Below are 23,986 nucleotides of genomic sequence, written 5' to 3'. Positions count from 1 at the left end.
TCACCGGGAGGTAAGAGTTGGGTAATGACTTGAAGAGGTGACTAGGCAAGCCATGCACATATGGGGGGTGGGGGGTTGTGTGGAAATGGAAGGGCATTCTAGGCAAAGGGAATGACAAGTGCAAAGATCAGAGAAAGGGGCAGGCATGATATGCTTGAGGAATATCATATCCACAAGATGGACAGGATGCCTGGAAATCACCCATGAGTCACACAGGAGTCCATTCACAGGTGGCAAGAGATGAAGTCAGAAAGGTAACAAGAAATGCGATGGCAAAGACCGTGCTGTTCAAAGTATGGACCTCAGGGGCGCCTGGGTGGCTCAGTCGGTTAAGTGTCTGGACTTCCACTCAGGTCACATCTCACAGTTCGTGGGTTCAAGCCCCACGTCAGGCTCTGTGCTGACAACTCGGCACCTGGAGCCTACTTCGGATTCTGTGTCTCCCTCTCTCTGCCTCTCCCCTGTTCGCTCTCTATCTTTTTCTCAAAAATAAATAAACATTAAAAAAATTTTTTTTAAGTATGGACCTCAGACTAGCAGTATTAGCATTACATGGTTAAGTCTGTTAGAAATGCAGAATCTCAGGCCCTATAGACCTACAGAGTCAGAATCTGTATTAAAATAAAATCCACGAGTGATTTCCAGGCACACTAAAGTTTTTAACAGCTTTTTGGAGGTACAAAGTTGACCCTTGAGCAGCACAGGTTTGAACTTCACAGGTCCACCCATACACGGACTTCTTCTCAATACAGAACAGTACTGTAAAATGTATTTTCTCTTTCTAATGATTTTCCTAATAACATTTTTGGTCTAGCTTACTTTACTGTAAGAATACAATACATAATATATATAACATACAAAATATGTGTCAACCAATTGTTTATGCTTATCAGTAAGGCTTCTGGTCAGTGGTAGTCTATTAGTTGCTAAATTTGGGGGAGTCAAAATTATAGATTTTCAACTGCATGGGGGAGTGGGGTCAGTGTTACTAATCCCATGTTGTTCAAGGGTCAACTATAATTCATATACCATATAATCAACCCATTTAAAGGGTACAAACCAATGGTTTTTAAAGAGTATTCACAGATACGTATAACCATCACTACAATCAATTTTAGAACACATTTATCACCTCAAAAAGAAATCCTGTACACTCTGGTTATCACCCCCAGCAACTCATAAATTTTGAGATGTTGTGTCTTCATTTTCATTCATCTTGGAGTATTTTCTGATTTCTCTTTGTATTACTTTGTGGAGAATTGTCTAATTTCCACGTATTTATGAGTTTCTCAATTTTTTTTCTGAATACTGACGTCAAATTTCATTACAATGTAATAAGATAATTTTGCAAGCTATAATAACACTTTTATTCTATTCTTTTACATTTATTTGAGATTTGTTTTATAGCCTGGCATATGATTTAATCCTAGAGACTGCTTTGTATGTATTTGAGAAGAATGCACATTCTGTTGCTGTTGGGTGGTATATTCAATACAAGTCTGTTAGGTCTTGTTGGTTTCTAGTATTGTTCAAGTCTTCCATTTCCTTGTTGATCTTCTGTCTCATTGTTTTATTTGCTTTTAAAAATAGGATACTGCAGTCTCCAATAATTACTGACTTGTTTATTTCTCCCTTTATTTCTGTCCGTTTTGCTTTGTGTATCTTGGTGCTCTGTTATTAGGTTTATAATTATTAAATCTTCCTGTTGAATTGATCCCTTTATGATTTATAAAAATCTCCTTTTATTTCTATTAACATTTTTTAAAGTCTATTTTGTCTGATATCAGTATAGCCACTCTCCCTTTCTTGTACTTGCTCTATGCATGTTATATATTTTTCCATCCTTTCACTCTTAACCTATTTGTAAATTTGAATCCAAAGGGTATCTTCTGTAGATGGTATATGGTTGGATCATGTTTTTAAATCCGGTCTGACAATCTCTGCCTTTTGATTACATGATTTAACCCATTCACATTTAATGTTACCATTGATACAGTTAGACTTACCTCTGCCAGTTTACTCTTTGTTTTTATTTTTCATGTATTTTTTGTTCCTCTACTTCTTTATAGCATTCTTTTGCCTTAAGTGAATATTTTATAAAGTAGCATCTTAATGTATTTAAATAAGTTTTAACTTTATCTCTTAGTGGTTGTTCTAGGCCTTGCCATATACATCTTACTTTGTCAGAATCAGCTTCCAATTAATACTACCTTAATTGCACTTTTATATACAGTATTACTTATAGCACTATTCCCTTCCCCCCCTACACGTTGTGGAAATTTTGTTACACAATATGACATCTTTTCATGTTATAAACCCACTTAGACATTGTTATAATTATTACTTTACGATCTGTAATCATTTCCTTGGCCCAATAACAGCTTTGCTCTCACCCACCTCCTTTGTGCTATTATTGGCAAATATATTACATGTATGTGTAAGAAGTGCTCATAAGGGCCTTGTAGGCTACTGTAATAATTTTGTCTTTTATCTTGAGTGAAATGGGAAGACACAGAGTGTCACACAGAGTGAAATGGGAACAGAGAAGTGACTGGATCTGACTTATATTTTAAAAAGGTTTCTTCTGTTGAGAATTGCCTCTAAGAGAACAGGAGGCCAATTAAGAGAAGTTTCCCAAGGGCACCTGGGTGGCTCAGTCAGTTGAGCGTCCAACTTCAGCTCAGGTCATGATCTCATGGCTTGTGAGTTCGAGCCCACGTTGGGCTCTGTGCTAACAGCTCAGAGCCTGGAGCCTGCTTCAGATTCTGTGTCTCCTTCTCTCTCTGTCCCTCCCCCATTTGTGCTCTGTCTCTCTCTGTCTCTCAAAAATAAATAAATGTAAAAAAAATTTAAAAAAAAAAGAGAGAGAGAAGTTTCCCAGAATGCAGGAGAATAAAGATGGCTTGGACCAGGGTGGAATTTACAGAATTAGTAAGAAATAATTAGCTTCTATATATGATTTGAAGGTAGCCAATGAGATTTAGTGACAGATAATGAGATGGATAAAAAGAGAGGATTCAAGAATAACTCTGAGAATTTAGGCCTGAGCACTGGAAGAACAGACTTGGTATTAACTGAAGCTGGGAAAAGTGCTGGAGTACAAAGCATTTCCCTTTAGGAGAAAGTCCAGCAGATCCTATAAGATGTATGAAGTTTCAGATACCTTACAGACATCCCAGCGAAGTGCTGACTGGACAAAAGGAACACCCAAATTTGGGAAGAGGTTCAGGCAGGAAATGTAAGTTTGGAAATCATCAGTATGTACATGGTATCGAACTCCAAGAGACTAAATGTGGTCCTTGAGGACTGAGCATGAAGAGAAATGAGGCCTAAGGACTGAGTTCTGGGGGCACTCCAGTGTCAAAAGTGAGAAAAGATGAGGCATCTACGAAGAAGAATGAGAAGGAGAAGCCAGTGTATTCTGAATATCTGACCTTCTTAATATACTATGAGCGGCTAAAAAGAAATAAATTCTAGGGGTGCCTGGGTGGTTCAGTCAGTTAAGTATTCAACTTCAGCTCAAGTCATGATCTCGCAGTTTGCGATTTTGGGCCCCATGTCTGGCTTTGCTCTGACGGTGCGGAGCCTGGAGCTGCTTCAGGTTCTGTGTCTCCCTCTCTGCCCCTCCCCTGCTTGTGCCTGCTCTTTCTCTCTCTCTCTCTCAAAAACAAACATAAAGAATAAAAAAATAACTTATTATCATCATGTTTCTTATACAAGAGTTCTCAACCACACATATTTTTTTTAATTTTCTTTCTTTTTTTAATATAATTTATTGTCAACCGGCTAACAAACAGTGTATACAGTGTAGTCTTGGTTTTGGAAGTAGATTCCCATGATTCATTGCTTCCATACAACACCCAGTGCTCATCCCAACAAGTGCCCTCCTCAATGCCCATCACCTATCTTCCCCTCACCCCCAACTCCCCCATCAACCCTCAGTTTGTTCTCTGTATTTAAGAGTCTGTTATGGTTTGCCTCCCTCTCTGTTTGAAACTAATTTCTCCCCATCCCTTCCCCCATGGTCTTCTGTTAAGTTTCTCAGATTCCACATATGAGTGAAAACATAGGATATCTGTCTTTCTCTGCCTAACTTATTTCACTTAGCATAATAGCCTCCAGTTCCACCCACACTGCTGCAAATGGCCAGATTTTATTCTCTCTCATTGCCAAGTAGTATTCCATTGAATACTATATAAACCACATCTTCTTTACCCATTCATCGATTGATGGACATTTAGGCTCTTTCCATAATTTGGCTATTGTTGATAGCGCTGCTGTAAACATTGGGGTACATGTGTCCCTATAAATCAGTACTCCTGTATCCTTTGGATAAATTCCTATTGCTATTGCTAGGTCATATGGTAGTTCTATTTTTAATTTTTTGAGGAACCTCCACACTGTTTTCCAGAGTAGCTGCACCAGTGTGCATTCCAACAGTGCAAGAAGGTTCCAGTTTCTCTACCTCCTCGCCTACATCTGTTGTTTCCTGAGTTGTCACACTCTGACCAGTGTGAGGTGGTATTTCAACGTCAAACACACATACTTTGAAAATGCTTCGAAGGAGTCTGATGTGAACCTCTAGGTTGAAAATAGCTGTCACTGTACCTGTCCCAGTGCTGAGCACAAAGAAGTTGTTGGGTGTTCCTGCAACTGAAATTTACTATGCAATTAGAACACAAAAACATCCAAAGGTTTCAGGTATTAACTTTGAACTATGACAATAATTAGCCATCAGCCTTTATCTTACCAAGAGAAGCCAGACTGACCCCAAAGTTGCAATTAGGGTACCTGCTGTGCAAGACAATGCCACATCCACACTATTTACATTTCAGAAGCTTAAGTAAAAGAAATATTAAAAAGTGAAGAGAATGTACAGTATTTTTCAGATGCACCACTTTTCAGTAGCTTCTCGTCACAAAGTCAAATGTTTTATATTATAAAGTCTTGTATTTGTCACTGGTAATTCTGCTCTCATTAAGAGCAGTACCATAGAGTGCTGAAAACAAAATAGTCAGAATTTCATCCAAATCCTAGTTCGGACTGTCTGATGCTCTTTAAGCCATTTAAACCCTCTGGCCTCGTTTCTTTCACTTGTGTAATCAGAATACTGAAACCCACTCTGAAAAAATATTGCAAGGACTATAGATGCGTTGAAATTCTCTTGCATACCGTAAACTTACAAAAGTAGTAGCTGTTAATTATCACTATTTAGTAATTCTGGCAATAATAATTGTCATTATGATAAAAATAATACAAAGGATTGTGAATAGTAATAATTAGTTATCGATGGATATGTAATAAACTACCCCAAACCTTAGTGACTTAAAAAAACAAGAAACATTTATTATTAAGCAGTTTCTGTAGGTCAGGAATTCACCAGCAGCTTAGTTGAATGGGTCTGGCCCACTAGTCCTCAGTAAGCTGCAAAGTCAAGATGCTTTGAGAAACCTCCACACTGTTTTCCAGAGTAGCTGCACCAGTGTGCATTCCAACAGTGCAAGAAGGTCAGGGCTAAAGGACCTACTTTTAAGAAGGCTCACTCACATGACTGACAAGCTGGTGCCAGCTATTGGCAGGAGACCTCAGTTCTCGCCATGTGGACCTCTCCATGTCTTCATGACACAGTAGGCGGCTTCCCCCAGAGCAATCTTTGATGGCAAGGCAGGACTTTTATGACCTGGCCTTGAAAGGTGGACTTTGTTACTTCTGCAGTACTCTTACACTGTTAGCTGGTTACAAGGGAAGCCCCCTTCAGTGAGGGAAGGGAAAGCATGTGGATACCAGGAGAGAATCACTGGGTGCCTTCTTGAGAATGTGGCTACCATAAAGAGTAAATAAACTATACTTTTAACATTACCTGCTTTATTTTTTTTTGAATGTTGAGTAAACATAATAGATTTGTTTTCTTTCTCTGTACCACTTCTAAAATTAGGAATAATCTCCATTATTTCTCAATGCCCTTAAAGAAGTTTCACTATTTTTATTGTCATTGTCTATTAAAGGTTTCTTTCCCATAACTAGTTATTTGAGCAAGTATAAGGAAGCCTTCTGATATGAATACATAATCAACTTTGCAGCATAACTAGAAAGCCAGCATTTCAATTTTCTTCTGAGGGCAAATTCAGCTTTGTTTCCACTGATAAATACAATAAAACAACACACTGTTTCAATCTTCAGCATGGCAAAAAAGATATACTAAGCAACTCTTACCAAGTATTAATTAAGGAATTCAGATTAAGATTATGTTAATTATTTTCCAGCATCAACAACAACACACGCAAAAAATCTTCTATTTTCCCAACTTCTCATTAACTGGTTGCCTAACATTAAACAAGCCATTGTCTCATTGCTTAATCTTTAAACTAACGCAATCGATTTTGTAGAAAAATTAAAGCCATACATACTTTTGGTAAGAACAGAAAAAAGTATATGGATTAGAAGAATTTGAGACTATTTCTTCGATTTCTTAAACTGTATGCTACCTATTTCTTATGTACTCTTTGAGGTCCAGAATGATGGTTAAGTAACCTTTTAATAGATCTGGCATAATTGTTTGGCATAAACGCAAAAAAAGTTTTACAGACTTCTTTCATAGCCTCAATATTAGCATCTGCCTCAACTTAAATTTTTTTTAATGTTTATTTATTTTTGAGAGGGAGAGAGACAGAGTGCCGATGGGGGAGGGGCAGAGAAAGAGGGAGACACAGAACCTGAAGCAGGCTCCAGGCTCTGAGCTGTTAGCACAAAGCCCAAAGCAGGACTCAAACTCAAGAACCTCGAGACCATGACCTCAGCTGAAGTCAAACACTTAACTGACTGAGCCACCCAGGCGTCCCCCACCTTAAAATTTTAAATCAACAAACACGGCACTGCTTTGGTTAACAAGAGAAATTTCCTGAGATATTAAAAAATGCACCATGTTGGTACAAATGGCTGTTTTGTGTTAACTTCTCCTTTCTGACCTTTCTACCAAGGAAAGAAAACAGTGCTAGATTCTGAAGCCCTTAAATCTGATATAAAAGGCAAGGTAAAGGGTCGGAGGTCAAAAGACAGAAGTGTGGGTATCATTTTAAGAAGCGATGAAAGCACCATAGATTTAAAGCTGAGCAGAAACAAGTCATATATCACCCTATGCCAAGAAAACCTTGTACAGGAGCAAAAATCATTTTTCCTGATAGACAACTTGAAACTTAAAAATACTTGCTTTGTTAGCAGGCTGTCAAGTGATATGCTCACATTCGGGGCTTTTTGAAGTCTGATCCACCATAATTTATACCTCTTCTTTTCAAACTGCAATTCAGGTCATGTTGTACTCTCCAAGATAATACTGAAGAACATTTAGGGTCAGTCTTCAACTCACATTGCCTTTCACCTTGCAAAAGGGTGTGTTCTAACTAGCATCTCTGCGATGCCTCATTGAGACGATACCTTTCAGAAAATTCTACTCTCAGTTATTTTAAATGGTACCGCATGACATAGCTCATCAACCATGTGCAATCACCAAGTAGTGCATGGTTTAAGCCACACTTAACCTATGCAATGAAGTGTTGTTCCAAATCTTAATCCTGAGAATTTGGATCTTACCCTGCCCCCAAAAGTTCTGAATGCAAATGAGTGTTTTATGCCTCAGTGATTACCCAGGAAGTTACACATAATGTAACTATATACACATATGTACACATAATGTATAATTACACATTATATATTGCATTCCTAAAAAGATCTATTCTTTCCATAGAGATACTATATAAACTTCTCGAGTGTTCAAAGGATGTAAGAGACTGCTGCTTGTTTGTTTGTTTACGTTTTCTTCTTTCTTTAAGAAACACTTTAAGAGGAGTGCCTAGGTGGCTCAGCTGGTTAAGTGTCCAACTCTGGATTTTGGCTCAGGTCATGATCTTACGGTTCGTGAGCTCAGCTGACCCCCACCCCTGCCCGCCCCACCTTGCACTTTGTGCTGATAGCATGGAGTCTGCTGGGATTCTCTCTATCCCTCTGTCTCTCTGCCCCTCCCTTGCTCATGCTCTCTTTCAAAATAAATAAACTTAAAAAAGAAAGAAAGAAACACCTGAGAGGCCAAGAATCAACAGAATGATGAGAATAATAGAGCTCTTTGATATATAGGTGGCAGAAATATCTCATTGACCACTACTGATTGGTGCTTTCTTTCTATAGTGTATAGCTGGTCAAAACTAGCTGTATGACTGCAAACATGGAGGTGGGCCCAGCTCTAGCCAATAAAATGTGACTGTAAGTGATGTGTGTCCCCTCCAAGCCATGTGTGCTTTGTCCACAGCATCTTCTTCAGCAGCAAGCCTGGGATCCTCTATTGTAGATGGCTATAATCCTCTTCATAAAATGGAAGGAACCAGATTCCCTGACTCAATACTCAAAGAAAAGTCGCCTGATCAGAGTCTCTACACTGAGCGTTGTAGGAGAGAGAATCAAATTTTGTGTTACAATGTTGCATTTTGGGAATTTTTGTTATAACAGCTTATCTACCTTGACCAAATGGAGGAAACTGAACAAATGTAGGTGTGCGTTTTCTTGAGATCCAGGATAATCTGACAAAAAGGAAGGGAAGCATGAGGAGGAAAAAAAAAAGGCACAGCAACAGAGTCAGAAACACTCAAGGAGAAAAACGAGTTCATCTCCTGGGTCAGCTGCTCTCAAGTGTCTGCTCTTAGAAAAATTTCTTCATTTGTCTGAAGCAATGGAGACTAAGATGGAATGCTTGGATATTCACAAAAATCATCATTTTTCAAAAAATGTAAGCAGAAAACATTACACATAATCTTTGCCATACTGAAAAATGAGCAAACTAGCATTGATCATATAGCTAGATAGCATTTTTAGTACAGCATAATATTTTATCTGGGACACAACTTGATGACAAGGATTGGGCTGGAGAAACTCAGAGAAATATTCAAGGGGAAAGGATGGCCTAGGAAAAAATGGACAAAACTAGAGATTCAAATTAAGGAAAAGAGAAAAATAACTATTGGTTTCAAAAGGAGTTCCAGTTTATGGATTTATGGCTAATTTTTTTAAGAGCTAGAAATTAAAGGTAGGATACAAAATGCTTTGGAGGCCTAAGAAATATATTCATTCACTCATCTAATTATTCATCAAATATTTACCAAACAAGTACTACGTGCTGAGGCCAGTGATACGCACCCGGGACAAAAATGTGAACAAGCTCTTTGGAACCAGTGTGTTTTTTGTTATTGTTGTTATTTTGTTTTGTTTTGAGGTATAGTTGACGTACAATATTATGTCAGTTTCAGGTGTACAACATAGTGGTTCAACACTTGCATACACTGAGAAATGACTACAGTAAGTCCAGATACCATCTCTCACCAAAATTAACATTATTGACTCTATTCCATATACCGTACCCTGTACCCCGTGTCTTATTTATTTCATAACTGTAAGTTTGTACTCCCTGACCCCTTCACCCATTTCAACCACCCTGCTCACCCCCCTCCTCTGTAGCAACCTCCCATCTGTTCTCTGTATCTTTTAAGTCTGGGTTTTCTTCTGTTTTGTTTTTCACACACAAGTGAAATCGTGTGATATTTATCTTTGACTTATTTTACAACCTAATACTTCAAGGTCCATCCGTGTTGCTGCAAATGGCAGCATTCCATTCTTTTTTTATGGCTGTGTAGTATTCAGTGAGAGAGAGAGACAGAGACAGAGACAGAGACAGTGAGAGAGTTTGTAACACATCTTTATCCATCCATCCGCCGATGTACACTTAGGTTGTTTCCACATCTTGCCTACTAGAAATAATGCTGTAATGAACATAGGGATGATGTATCTTTTACAATTAGTGTTTTCATTTTCTTCAGATACATACATACCCAATAGTGTAATTCCTGGACCATACGGTAGTTCTATTTTTCTTTTTCTTGAGCAGTCTCCATGCTGTTCTCAATAGATGCTGGACCAGTATACATTCCCACAAATAGTGCACGAGGGTTCCCGTTTCCCACATCCTGGCCAGTACTCCTTTCTTGTCTTTTTTTTTTTTTTCTTTTTTTCTTTTTTTGTCACTGAGCTGTGTGAGTCCTTCATCTACTTTGGATATTAACCCTTTTGGAAATACGATTTGCAAATATCTTCTCCCATTTAGTAGGGTGCCTTTTTATTTTGATGAGGGTCTCCTTTGTTGTAAAGATGCATAGTGTAGTCCCATTTGTTTATTTTTGCTTTTGTTTTCCTGGCTTTTGGAGTCAGATCCAAAACATACACACACACACACACACACACACACACACACACACACACACACACACACATTGCGAAGACTAGTTTCAAGGAGCTTACCACCTGTTTTCCTGTAGGAGTTTTGTGGTTTCAGGTCTTATATTAAAAACTTCAATCCACTTGAGTTAAAATTTTTGTATATGGTATATGATAGTGTCAACCTTCATTCTTGCATGTAAGGTACCCAGTTTTCTTGACACCATTTATTGAAGAGACGGTCGTTGCCTCACTGTATATTCTTGCCTTCTTCGTGGAAACTGATGGACTATATATACGTGGATTTATTTCTGTGCACTCTATTCTATTCCATTGATCTATATGTCTGTTTTTGTGCCAAAACCATGTTTTAATTACTAATCTCTGTAGTATATAGATTGAATTCAGGGAGCATGATACCTCTGACATTGTTATTCTTTCTCTAGATTGTGGTGGTTATTAGTGATCTTTTGTGTTTCCGTATACATTTTAGAATTATTTGTTCTAGGTCTGTGAAAAATGGCACTGGAACCTTGAAAAAGACTGCAATGAATCTGTGCATGGCTTTGGGTAGTATGGACATTTTAACAATATTAACTTTTCCAATCCATGGGCACAAAATTTCTTCCCATTTATTTGTATCTTCTTCAGTTTCTTTCATCAATGTCTTACAGTTTTCAGACTATAGGTCTTTCACCTCCTTTGTTAAATTTATTCCTATGTATTTCACTTTTTTTGATGCAATTACAAATAGGATTGTTTTCCTGGTTATCTCTTTCTGATAGTTCATTATTAGTGTATAGAAATACAACATATTTTTGTATATTAATTTTGCATCCTGCAACTTTACTGGATTTATTTTCTAGTTCTAATAGTTTTTTGGTGAAGTTCTTGGGGTTTTTTATGTATAGTATCATGTCATCTGCAAATAGTGCCAGTTTTAATTACCTCTTCCTTTCCAATTTAGATGCCTTTTATTTCTTTTCCTGCGTAATTGCTGTGATTAGAACTCCCAATACTATGCTGAATAAAAGTGGGGAGAATGGGCATCCTTGTCTTGTTACTGATCTTAGAGGAAAGGCTTCTAGGTTTTCACCCTTGAGTATAACAACTATGAGTTTGTCATATATGGCCTTTGTTACGTTGAGGTAATTCTCTCTATACCTTCTTTGCTAAGAGTTTTTAATATAAACAGATATTGAATGTTGTCAAAACTTTTCTCACACTGAGATACCATATGATGATTTTTTTGTTCATTTTGTTAATGTAGCATATCACATTGACCGATTTGCAGATGTCGAACCATTCTTGCATCCCTGGAATAAATCCCACTTGATCATGGTGTATACCCTTTTAATGTATTTCTGAATTTGGTTTGCTAATATTTTGTTGAGGGTTTCTGCATCTATGTTCATCGGGGATATTACCTGTAATTTTCTTTACTTTTTTTGTTTTGTGGTTAACCTTGCCTGGTCTGGTATTAAGGTCTCATAAAAGGGTCTCATAAAATGAGTTGGGAAGTGTTCCCTTCTCCTCATTTTTTTGGAAGAGCCTGAGAAGGACAGGTATTAAATCTTCTTTAAATGTTTGGTAGAATTCACCAGTGAAGCTGTATTGTCCTGGACTTTTGCTGCAAGGTTTTTGATTAGTGGTTCAATCCCTTTACTCTCGACCAGTATATTAAGATTTTCTATTTTTTCACAATGCCATCTTGAAAGATTGTAAGCTTCTAGGAATTTATCCATTTCTTCTAGATTGTCCTGTTTGTTGGCATATAATTGTTCACAGTAGTCTCTTAAAATCCTGTGTGTTTCTGTGGTATCTTTTGTAACTTGTCTTTTATTTATGGTTTTATTAGAACCTTCTCTCTTTGTTCTTGGTGAGGCTACCTAAAAGGTTTTTTTCCCCATCTTTTCAGAGAGCCAGCTCCTGTTTTTATTGATCTTTTCTCTTGTCTTTTTAGTCTCTATTTCCAGTTTGAGCTTTAATGATTTCCTTCCTTCTATTAACTCTGAGCTTCATTTGTTCTTCTTTTTCTAGTTCCTTTACATGTAAAGTTAAATTGTTTATTTGAGATTTCTCTTGCTTCTTGAGGTAGACCTATATTGCTATGAACTTCCCTCTTAGAACCACTTTTGCTACATCCCATAGATTTTGGTATGTCATATTTCAGATTTTATTTTATTCTAATTATTTTTAAAATTTCTCCTTTGATTTCTTCTATGACCCAGTAGTTGTTTAGTAACATGTTTATCTCCACATATTTGTAGTTTTTGCAGGTTTCTTCTTGTTACTGATCCCTAGCTTCATACCATTGTGGTCAGAAAAGATGCTTGATAGTATTTCAATCTTCTTTATTGTTTTGTGTCCTAACATGGAATCTATCCTGGAGTATGTTCCATGTGCACCTGACAAGAATGTATCTTTTGCTGTTTTGGGATGAATGTCCTGTATATATGTATTTAATTCATCTGGTCTAACATGTCACTTAAGGCCACTGTTTCCTTATCAATTTTGTCTGGATGATCTACCCATTGATATAAATGGGGTACTAAAGTCCCATATTATTATTGTACTACTGTCCATTTCTCCCCTTAGATCTGTTAGTATTTGTTTTATATATTTTGGTGTTCTACATTGGGTGCAAATATATTTACAAATATTATGTCTTCTTGTTGGATTGACCCCTTTGTTATTACATAGTGCCCCTTTTTTGTCTTTTATTACAGTCTTTGTTGTAAAGTCTATTTTGTCTGATATGAATACAGCTATACCAAATTTCTTTCCAATTTCCATTTGCATGAAATATCTTTTTCCATCCCTTCACCTTAAGTTTGTGTGTGTCCTTCCTTCTGAAATGCGTCTCTTGTAGTACACTATATACTTTTTTTTTAACGTTTATTTATTTTTGAGAAAGAGAGAGAGAGAGAGAGAGAGAGAGAGAGAGAGAGAATGCACACAAGTGGGGGAGGGGTAGAGAGAGGGAGACACAGAATCCAAAGCAGGCTCCAGGCTCTGAGCTGTCAGTGCAGAGCCCAATGCGGCGCTCAAACTCATGAACTGTGGGATAGTAACCTGAGTTGAAGTTGAATGCTTACCTGACTAAGCTACCCAGGCGCTCTTTTTTTATTTTAATCCCTTCATCCACCCTATGTCTCTTGACTGCTGAGTTTAATCCATTTACATTTAAAGTAATTATTGGTAAGGTGTCATCTTGTTCATTGTCTTCTGGCTGTTTTTGTGGTTCCTCTCAGTTCCTTTCTTCTCCTCTCTCTTCCCCTATGGTTTGATGACTTTCTTTAGTGTTAGATTTAAATTCCTTTCTCATTTTCTTTTGTGTATTTACTACAATTTTTGCTTTGTAATTACCATTAGATTCATGTATATCACCTTAGGTATATAACATCTTATGTATAGATTTTAAGTTGATAGCAATTTAAATTTAAACACATTCTAAAACTCTACATTTTTTTCCAACACTGCCACATTTTATATTTTTGAGATCACATTTTACTTCTTTTTATTTTATGTAGACCTTAATTATTGGAGTTTTAGTTGATTTTAACTATGTTTTTTAACTTTTATAATAGTTTTTTAAGTGATTAATACACTATCTTTTCTATATATTTGCTTCTCCCAGTGAGATTTTTACTTTCAGATTTTCTTGTTATTAATTAGTGCCATTTCTTTTCAGCTTAAAAAGTCCCTTTTAACATTTCTTGCAAGGCCACCTTAGTAGCAGTAGGCCTTTAGCTTCTGGGTTCTGGAAAACTCTACCTCTCCTTCAATTCTGAATGATAACATTGTTGGGTAGAGTATTCTCGGTTGTTGTTTTTTCTTTCCTTTTAGCACTTTGAATATATCCTGCCACTCCCTTCTGACCTGGCAAATTTTCTGTTGATAAATCTGTTGATGGAGTTACAGGTTTTCCCTTGTCAATAACAATTTGCTTTTCTCTTGCTTCTTTTAATATATTCTCTTTCTGACATTTTAATTATAATGTGTCTTGGTATGGATCTCTTTGGACACATCTTATTTTGGATTTTCTGGATTCTTAGACCTGGATGTATTTTTCCTTTACCAGGTTGGTCAGGAAATTTTTCAGCCATTATTTCTCCAAATAAGTATTTTGCTCCTTTCTCTCCCTCTTCTCTTTCTGGGACCCCCATGATGTAAATGCTGTTCCACTGGATGCTGTCCCTTAGGTCTCTTAAGTTATCTTCATTTTTTAAGTCTTTCTGTTTGCTGCTCTAAGTGAATTCCACTGCTTTGTCTTCCAGCTTGCCGATCTGTTCTTCCGTTTTATCCGGTCTGTTGCTGAACTGCTCTTGTGTATTTTTCAGTTCAGTTATCGTATTCTTCAGCTCTGTGACTTCTGTCTGGTACTTTCTTACATTTTCATTCTCTTTGTTGACGCTCTCATGGTGTTCATCCCAAGTTCAGCGAGCAACTTGATGGCCATTGCTTTGAATTCTTCATCAGGTAGATTATTTATCTGCATATCATGAAGGTCTTTTTCTGAGGTTCTGCCTTCTTCATTCAGTAGGAACATATTTCTCTGTTTCCTCAAGTTGTTTGACTCTGTGTTTGATTCTGTGTAATAGGTGAAGCAGTTACCCCTCACAGTCTTGAAGAAGTGGCCTTGGGTAGGCGATGAACCTTCTTGTTCAACCTTGTCCTAGCTCTTGCACCTTTGTGATTGTCTAAACCACACAATTTATTCTTGATTTGTCTCTGTTTTTAAGAGTGTGCCAAGAACTGTGAGCGTTCCAAGGGCAGGAACCCCATTTAGCACCAAGTTTCAGGCTGACTGGAAGCCAGACCCTCAGGCAGCAGCTTCTAAAGTATGTGAATATATACACTCCTGTGGGGTCACAATCATGCAGGAGATCCAGAGGTGTCCTCTGGGCAAGAGTGCAAAAATCGGGGCTCAGGATGAGTATATAACCTTCTCACTGGGGGGTCTCATCAAGCTGCAGGGAGGCCAGGGTGCTGCTCAAAGATAGTGCCTCCCTGGAAGCACTTCCTCAGCCTCCAGATATGTGGGGAATCTAAAGCCTGTCCCTCAGGCTGAAGCTCCAGGCCGAGGAAGGAGGCCTTTTTCAGAGGAAGATGGCTATTTTTCAGTCTGCTGTCTGTGTGGTGCCCCAGGCGTGGTGGCCTGTCAGTAAGTACCCTCTGAATTGTTACCTTTCTGGGAAGCTTAAGGACTCCAGCCCCCTTGGCCACCATGGCCAGGCAGTCAAAGGGTGTTCCCTGTGTGGACTGCATATGCCCACTGGCTTTAACTGGGCAGCCAGTGTTGGGGTTGGGACATGCTTGCTGACTTCAAAAAGGCAGCAGGAAAATGTTTTGACAATGTGCGCCCACCAGTGAGTTTCGGGAATAGTGGGATGCGCCTTGTCTGTGAGTGTGTGCCAGCTCTTGGCTGGGTGCAGGAGAATACCATGACCACTCCCACTCACCTGCCCCAGCCAGGGAGCAGGTGAGTGCTACAACCACCCACACCCTTTGGCTTCAGCAAGGCAACGGGATGGTGCCACATCCCCAGAGCTCATAGTCTTAGACAATAAAGAATTGTGGTACACAGTTCTCATCCTGCTGTCCTCCAAGTGGCAACTGTTTAATTTTCTTTTATTTAAAACTGGACTAAAGACCAAAGGAGAAAAAGAGCAATTTCCCTCCCACTATGACTCTGTCTTCCTAGATTCTATTGTAGCAAACTGAAAGAGACAAACTGGCTGAAGAATGAGAAGATTCTAAGTCTTTAACGGACCATGACAAAAGACAGAGCTAAATAATTATTTCTAAGAAAATGAAATTACTTTTTATCACTATATACTGAATGGCCTTCCCGATTGTCCCCTGTAAATCCGTAATAACACCGAGTCGCAGAACACACAATTCCTGACAATAGACGATGCAGCTGAAAAAAAATTAGTCTCCTGTGTGCAAAATAACACTTTCATAACAATGGGCAATTCATGCTTGCTCTCTCTAGACCTTTGCCAAACAGAACACCAGCGCAGGCTAATTATGTGAGCTAGTCGAAAATTGTGTGCATAATGGAAATGCATCCCCCTAAAGAATGGCAGAGAAGAGGTCTTAGCACCAAATCCAAAACAATAGAAAAGTGAGAGAGCAAACATAAGGGCATGCACACAGACATTCTCATTAGCACACTGCAGCTAACCGTCCTTGTTGACACACGTAATAAAGTTGTTCAATTCTGGCCTTAAAAAAAAAAAAAAAACCACACACCTTCCACGATTAAAGAATTTTCTCCCATGCTGACTCAAGTGCTTTGCTCCAACGCACAACTATGGATGGTCCTTATGTTGAGGACTCTTGTCACTTTGGGGAGCAAGAACAGTTCATGTCAGACAGAACGCTGAAGAAAGTCAATGGCAACTTTCACTTGCTGAGTCAGACAAGGAGTCCAACTGGCTCGTGACAGGGTAGAGCACGGACCAGCTTTTCAACATGTGCCACAAGTCCGACGCATGGAGCATGCGGCAGGTCTGGGATTCGAGATCCATGGGACAAGTTTCAGAAAAAGGCCTGTAAACCCCCACACCCAACGAACAAAACAACAGCTACAACATGCCCAAAAGAGACGCGCTGCACCATCGGTGATGCGTGTGCTACTTTAAGTCCATCCCCAAATTCAATAAATCGATCATGCGAGGAGGGACGCGTTTCTAAGAGTTTCTCCTGGCCCATCTTCGGTGAGCAAGAGTCCTGGCAGAAATGATGGCCCACTCAATTGTGTCATTTAAGAAGAGCTTAAAGAGGGACTTTTTCAAAAGGCTTGGACTGGATGCAGGGAAACACAAGTACGATGCCAGGGGACTGTTAACAGTTTCTTCCTGAAGAGTCCAATGAAGAGAATGAAGGCAGAGGGAATGGGACAAAGAGGCACGTAACAAAAGTCACGACCTTCATTCAAGATGCAGCACTTTCCTTTGGTCAAGGAGGTAGTTAACCTAAAGCAACACCACCAAGCAAGATCTTTTTCCTTCCTCCCTCTTTCCATTCTCCTTCTAGTGCTCCCCTCTGGGTCAAATCCAAAGAAAACTAGATGACAAAAGGAGCAAGGAATATATTGATGAAGTTCTCATTGGTCAACATTCCAGGGCAAAGAAAGACACAGACTAAACTTAGGGAGAGGAGTAGATCAGGTGTGGCAGATGTAAGGTACAAGGCACAGTGGATTTTTCCAGGAAGCTTAAGGCCCGTCCGTTGGAATTTAAGGAAAAGAAAACCAAAATTTTATTAGGGCTATCCTTTTGTAATTAACTGAGCTAGCATACAGGATTGGATGGTCACACCCGATTAACTCAAATCAGAGATCTTACCCAGGATCAGGCCTCGCTGACAATTTCAAGGATCCAGGCAGTCACGAGGCTCAGACAAAGAGAGACGCTCGGGACGTCAAGGGTGATCACCCTGGTACCGTCTTCCTGCACTGGATGTGTTCCTCTGGCCCAGAATAGTAGCTGAGGTCTCCAAGTAAAATGTGTGGGGTTCCTTACACAGCAGGAACACTTACACTGTGAAACATTTCCCTTTTCTGCCCAAAGAGTTGGGACAGTCTATGTGCCACTCTCCAGGGAGACCTACCTCACAGATCCTGGGTTCCCTTTAGTATCATTAATACTACATCCAACTCAGCTTTGCTCCTCTGAGGAAGATTACAGGTGTAACCACAGGCCCCCCTACCCCACCTGCCCAGCCTTCACCCAGCACTGTCAGATTCTGCTCCTTCCAGGTATAGTCAAGGCAATACCACCCCCATCAGTCTCAGGCCACCAAGGGCCCTTCCATACGCGAAGCTTGGAGCTTTTAGATCCACCTTCCCAGTATGAAGAAGATGGTCTAAAATACAGAATTAGAAGCAGGGGGGAAGTTTAAGGTGACCCACAGTTAGGACGAGGGGTAAATCTGTTACCCTTCTGGATATAAGCAATTCAGTACAAATACATGTGCCTTTTGCTAGGATAGGGTCCAATGATGGCCTAGAAAAGTCTAGCCAGTAAAACTACATGGTGTTTTAGTGAACGTGGATCCAGGGACAGATACATTGAATCCCCGCTACCCTGGTCTGCACTGTCCACTCTCCTCGCCAGAGAGAGCTTCTCAGAGCCCAAGGTCAAGCCACAGCATGAACACAGTCTTATTTTCCAAATGGTTTCAAAGGTGCTGTAAAATATGTTGAATGCAAAACACCGATTTTACAATTAAATTGTGAAAAGTAGAACTTACCTTTTTACTTTGCTAGATAAAGTCGCAAAGCCGTGTTGCAGACTTTTGCATGTTTCCGTCAGCCGGAGCGACTTCTCATTCAGATATGTGCTGTTTCATGAAAGAGATTTTAAAAAGATTGATTTAAAATGAGAGGTATAGGATGTTGTTAACGAAATGCAGATTTAATTGATAAAGCACGCCCAAATGAAGCCTGAATTTTATTCCATAATGGATTTCCCCATGGAAAAGGAAATGGGTATTTTCACCTCTGATGGGTTTCAATTAAGAAAAAAAAAAAAAAAATCTCGCACTATAAAGTCAAACGGAAATGAACTCTCTGTGGAAGACTTCATATTTTCAGGTTTTCATATTTTGTGGTTCGTATTTACAACGAACACATTATTGACTGACTAGTTTTAAGACTGCATAGGACATAAACATTTTTCAAAGACATTGTCTCTGGCAGGAAGCACGCAGACACTGGAGATCAGTAGGTCTCTCCAAAAAGAAAGCAAGGGAAATCTGGCGCTTGATTTTTATAATGCCGTGATATAAAGGTCTGTTGCTATTGTTTCACGAACTTGGAAAATTGGAGTTGGACAGAAACCAAATTAAAAATCAAGGGAAGGAAATGGATTATGGAGTTGGGCGGCCTCATGAGCCTTGAAAACACACCTGTGCTATTTAATCACACCAGACCTCAGCTTCCACGTCTCTAGTCTGACCCCCCCCCATTCTGTTATCGTCGTGATATATACATGATATAGAAAATAACGTAAAGCCCTTGGTACCATGACTGAAACAGTAAATCCTCAAAAAAAAAAATATCCAGTATCACTTTCGTGAGACTTCCAAAATACATGTACAGTTCTGACTTAGCATTAAATGCATTTATTTATTCATCCTGAACATTTTTGCTGAGAACCTGGTATGGGCTAGGGGCAGGCACAGGATGCTTAGGCAGCTGTAACAGACAAGGGTCCTTTCCCTGACACAGCAGGCCTTCGGGTCAGGGAGAAAGATACTGAACAAACAAAGAGCCACACAAATGAATACAGAATTAGGAACTGTCACTGGGATCATTAAAACAGCAGTGGATGCGACGGTGGAGTGAAACAAGGAGACCCCCCCCCCCATCCTGAGGGGGCCTCTGAGACAGTGGTGCTTAGGACAGAGATGGAAAGGATAATCTCCGTGAGCTGGGTGAACCTTGGGAAGTGGGGGGAAGGTTCCAGGTAGAGGAAAAAGCAGGTACAAAGGCCCCAGAATGGGGGCCAGCCCAGAGTGTTATAGATCTATCCTAATAACAAGGGGAAGCAGGAGACTAATGTGACACTGATGTATGTTTTAAGAGGTTTGCCTCGCTGAGAAACGGAACGAGAGGTGATAGGGCTGCCGAAAAGGGGGGCAGGTTAGGAGAGAGAGGAGGGCGGTTTGTGTCACTAGTCAGGATACGGTGGACTGTGATGTGATCACAACACACCCAGCTTTACATGGCAAGGTCTGCCCCTCGATCGCTCGCATGCCCACCGAGCTACCCTGGGCAGCTGTGCTCCTTGTGATGCACGGACCCAGACAGCTCCGGTCCTGTGGCACCTTCATTTCCACAACCCGCTTCAGTACCTGCAGTGGCAGGAGAAGAAAGCGCTGGAAAGTCCCACCCAGCACCTGAATGCATTAGCCCAGCCAGCGCCAGCCGCGGGCTCAACCTGATTGCAAAGCGGGAGTCACGAGCTGACAGACTTGAGATCTATTCTGGAGGTGAGATGGACAGGACTTCGGAATAAATTGGATATGGGAAGTGAGGGGAGCAGGAGCAGGAGGTGTGGAGGTAAAGATAGACACAAGACAGCCTCATAATCAATTCGCTGGTATGGTGCAGAATGCTTTCTAAAAACACTGTCCACAGAGCACTTAGAGGCTCACAGAATCCCTTTTCATCCTGATCCGATTTTTCTCCCCCTCCCCCGCTGCCTTCCTCCTTCTCCCTCCTCTGCCTCCATGCCTGACCTTCTGTGCTTTCCAGTTGTATCATCGTACCTTCCAAGGATTTGTTTATTTCGAATTTGCTGTGTATTTTATTCAGGCAGCATCGCTAATGAAGCGAATTACCCAGCCAACAGTGCTTTGAATTATGATGGCTTTGCAATATTGAATTGTGGAACTGTGACCAGGAGGCACCAATAAGGGTTGAGCATCCTCCAACTTGTCTTAAATTGGAGAGGATCTTTGTTAATAAAAAGTCAGAACAGTTTTGCCCAACTGAAATCACAGACAGACCGATGGAAAGCAAATGAGAGGATCTGGTATAAAGTGAAGACAGACAGGAAGTCATAGCAAAAAAACAGAGTCTGTAGTATCGGTAGGGCCAGGTTTGACCATTTCCTTTTTAAAAATCTTTGCTCAATAGAGTAGTTACAGGGATGCTACAGAGGGAATGTCTGTGTCCCCCCAGAATTCGCATATAGAAATTCTGACCCCTTGGCAGGTGACGAAGGTCACGGAGGGGGGAGGGAGCCTCATGAATGCAATCAGTGCCCTTATAAAATCAGCCTGACATGCCCAGTCCGGTCCCCTTCTGCCATGTGAGGTTACAGTGACAGGAAGACCGTCTCTGAGGAAATGAGCCCTCCCCAAATCTGAAGGTGCCACCATCGTGGACTTCCAGTCTCCAGAACAGAGACATGCATTTGGGTTGCTTATAAGCCACTCAATCTATAGTATTTCATTACAGCAGCCTCAACAGACTAAGACAAGGGCTTACACGGGTGTGTATAAAAATACACAGCAGTTGGGGCGCCTGGGCGGCTCAGTCGGTTAGGCGTCCAACTTCGGCTCAGGTCATGATCTCACAGTTCGTGAGTTCGAGCCCCACGTCGGGCTCTGTGCTGACAACTCGGAGCCTGGAGCCTGCTTCCGATTCTGTGTCTCCCTCTCTCTCTGCCCCTCTCCTGTTGGCCCTCTGTTGCTCTCTCTCAAAAATAAATAAACATTAAAGAAAAATTTTTCAAAACCCACCCAGAAGTCACTAAATACATGGTCCTTTTGTATTCTCCTAAAGGCATCATTGTATTCCTCCCCCAAACCAGTCATGGTTATGAACACAGGGGTCAGAAACTTCTCCCACCTCTAGAAGCTGCTTCACCATGAGAGGAACAGAAAGGGAAGTCCCCGGAGTTAGTTCTCTTTGCTTTCTGTTTTTTTCCTGTCCTCTTCTCATTCAGAGACTTCATAAGTTTTCTTCCTTTTCATCTAATGTCCTTAAAACCTGCCTAGGAAGGCATTAAGATACTCACAGGCAGAACCTGTGAACTTCAGACATTTGTCTCCCTGAGGCATCTGATCGATACAGCCCCTTTTGCTGCCCTCTAGAGAAGTCTCCTCCTCGCACGTGGTGTTTTCAACTATGTTTGTTATTCAAGACAGAAATACAAATTAACAATAGAACTGCCATGTTTTGAAATGCTTGAATACCTGAGACCCTAAGAGACACCAGGAATCCTGGGAGATGTGGAGAGCATTAGGCCTTCCAGGGAGAAGGTGAGATCATCTGGTTGGGCTAGCCCGTCAGACCTCTCTGCTGTGAGAATAAGTAAGAGTTAGATGTGGCTTGGATCTGAGAGCTTTAGGAAAACCACAAAGAGTCCCTTGCTCTTCGGAGAGTAAAAGAAGAAACTTTCGCCGTTCTGATTTGAGAGCAGACACGACCCGGAGACAGACCCTATTTGAGAAGCTGGTCCCCACCGCCAATGAAGATAGACGTCTGAGTCCTCTCTAACTTCTGGATTTGGGGATATCTCTCAGACAAGTCAAAAGAGAAAAAAATGATCAAGGTACAAGTAGGGATTCTAAAGACCTGGAGTCAGAGCCAACCTGGAGGAGCAAGAGATTGCCACGAGACAAGTGTGGGCTGATATGTAACCCAGAAGGGATTCTCGGCAATCGGGTTGGAACGGCCCAGCTGAAAGCAGCAGGTGTCAGGGAGAACTTGAAAAGGGAAGCTACGGAGGTGAAGCATATCACAGCCTGCTGTGCGGAAGTTCCTACGCAGGCAGAAGTCAGGACGAGGGCCCCCCTCCCACAAACTAACTCAAGTTCATAGTCTGAGCAGTTGAGTCTAGGGAGAAAAAGCACAGGAATGAGGAGGCCTGCCAGATGAGCTCTAATAACCAAAACCCATGGGGCCAGACATTTTCGGGCTCAAAATAAGAATTCTATTTCTGTTGACTCAGACTTTTTTTTTTTTAATTTCAATTTTATTTCAATTTTTTGGTGAAGGCTCTTCTAACATACTTCTTACCAGAATTAGGTAAAGACAGGATCGGGTGACCTATGACCTACTGAGCTACACAGCTTGCTCCCAAGACAAGTCACAGAAGAGACACTGGCATGGGGAGCCTGGGTGGCTCAGTCAGTTAAGCGTCCCACTTTGGCTCAGGTCACAATCTTGGGTTCATGAGTTTGAGCCCCGTGTTGGGCTCTGTGCCGACAGCTCAGAGCCTGGAGCCTGCTTTGGATTCTGTGTCTCCCTCTCTCTCTGACCATCCCCCACTCAGACACTCGTGCGCTCTCTCTCTCTCTCTCTCTCTCTCTCTGTCAAAAATAAACATTAAAACAAAAATTTAAAAAAAAAGAAGAAGAAGAAGAAGAGACACTGGCCATCCTCCTGGAGAGGCACTAGACCTTGGACCAAGTCAGCGCTTGCAGCCTCCCAGATCAGAGAGCAGAGATCTCTGGCCAGTGCCTCTTTAATCACTCCATTATGAGATCACAGTCTCTGCTCATGAGTCACTGTGTGAGACTGCCTACCTACTCGTTTGTGACATTCGTGGCATCCTTTCAGTGCTCTCAGTCGCCTGCTCCCTTAGCATTCTGTCACTTCACCTTGCAAAGCTGCAGTAATGGAGCACGACAGCCCCTGGCATACTACCTGGCTGCACCTGACCCCTCAGGACTGCTGGGGAAAAAAATCATACAGGTAGGTGGTTGGTGCCTCGATAAAGGCATGGTGTCCGATCCGTTCAGCCTTTTTTCCACCTTGATGATAATGTTACATGTCGCCAGCTACCTTCTCTTCCCATTTCCCTCAATGGCTACCTACCCATTTACCGTTCTCTGCCCTCTGAACTTCTCAATCACGCGTCCCATCTCAGAGAAAAATGTCGCTGCCACGTGTGAACTGATCTTTAGGGATCAGACATCCTTACTTTCCTTCTTAGAGGAAAAAGTCTCTCTGCTCCACAAAAGGATAATCCACCTGCCATCCCCTCCCTCCCCGTCTCCCCTGAGATCTGGACCCGCCCCCCTCATTTTGCTCTCCATTGAACCTTCACCCTTTCCCTCCCACTGCCCCCTCCTCCTCCTCAGGCTCAATTCTCTGCCATCTCAAGGTCAAAACCAAACAAAACTCATTCTGCTCTTCTCCTTTGCCTAATGCCTTGCCTCGCCTTCCAACTGTACCCCGCTGCATTCACTTTTCTTTCCCCAC

General features: G+C 40.9%; 1 protein-coding gene across 1 annotated transcript in view; it reads right to left on the bottom strand.

Annotated features, from left to right (window-relative positions):
- The window catches only part of ST8SIA6 (ST8 alpha-N-acetyl-neuraminide alpha-2,8-sialyltransferase 6), a 149,753-nt gene that overhangs the window by 68,091 nt on the left and 57,676 nt on the right, over positions 1-23,986 (bottom strand). The window contains exon 3 of the mRNA XM_053895106.1: positions 18,517-18,606. Within this exon, the coding sequence (XP_053751081.1) occupies positions 18,517-18,606 (90 nt within the window). The remainder of the gene's footprint in view (positions 1-18,516; positions 18,607-23,986) is intronic.

The sequence above is a fragment of the Panthera pardus genome, unplaced genomic scaffold (genome assembly GCF_024362965.1).
Source record: "Panthera pardus isolate Hobbes unplaced genomic scaffold, ASM2436296v1 HiC_scaffold_6, whole genome shotgun sequence".
Lineage (NCBI taxonomy): Eukaryota > Metazoa > Chordata > Mammalia > Carnivora > Felidae > Panthera > Panthera pardus.
The sequence above is the reverse complement of the archived record's forward strand: the minus strand, read 5'-3'. Positions and strand labels throughout refer to the sequence as shown.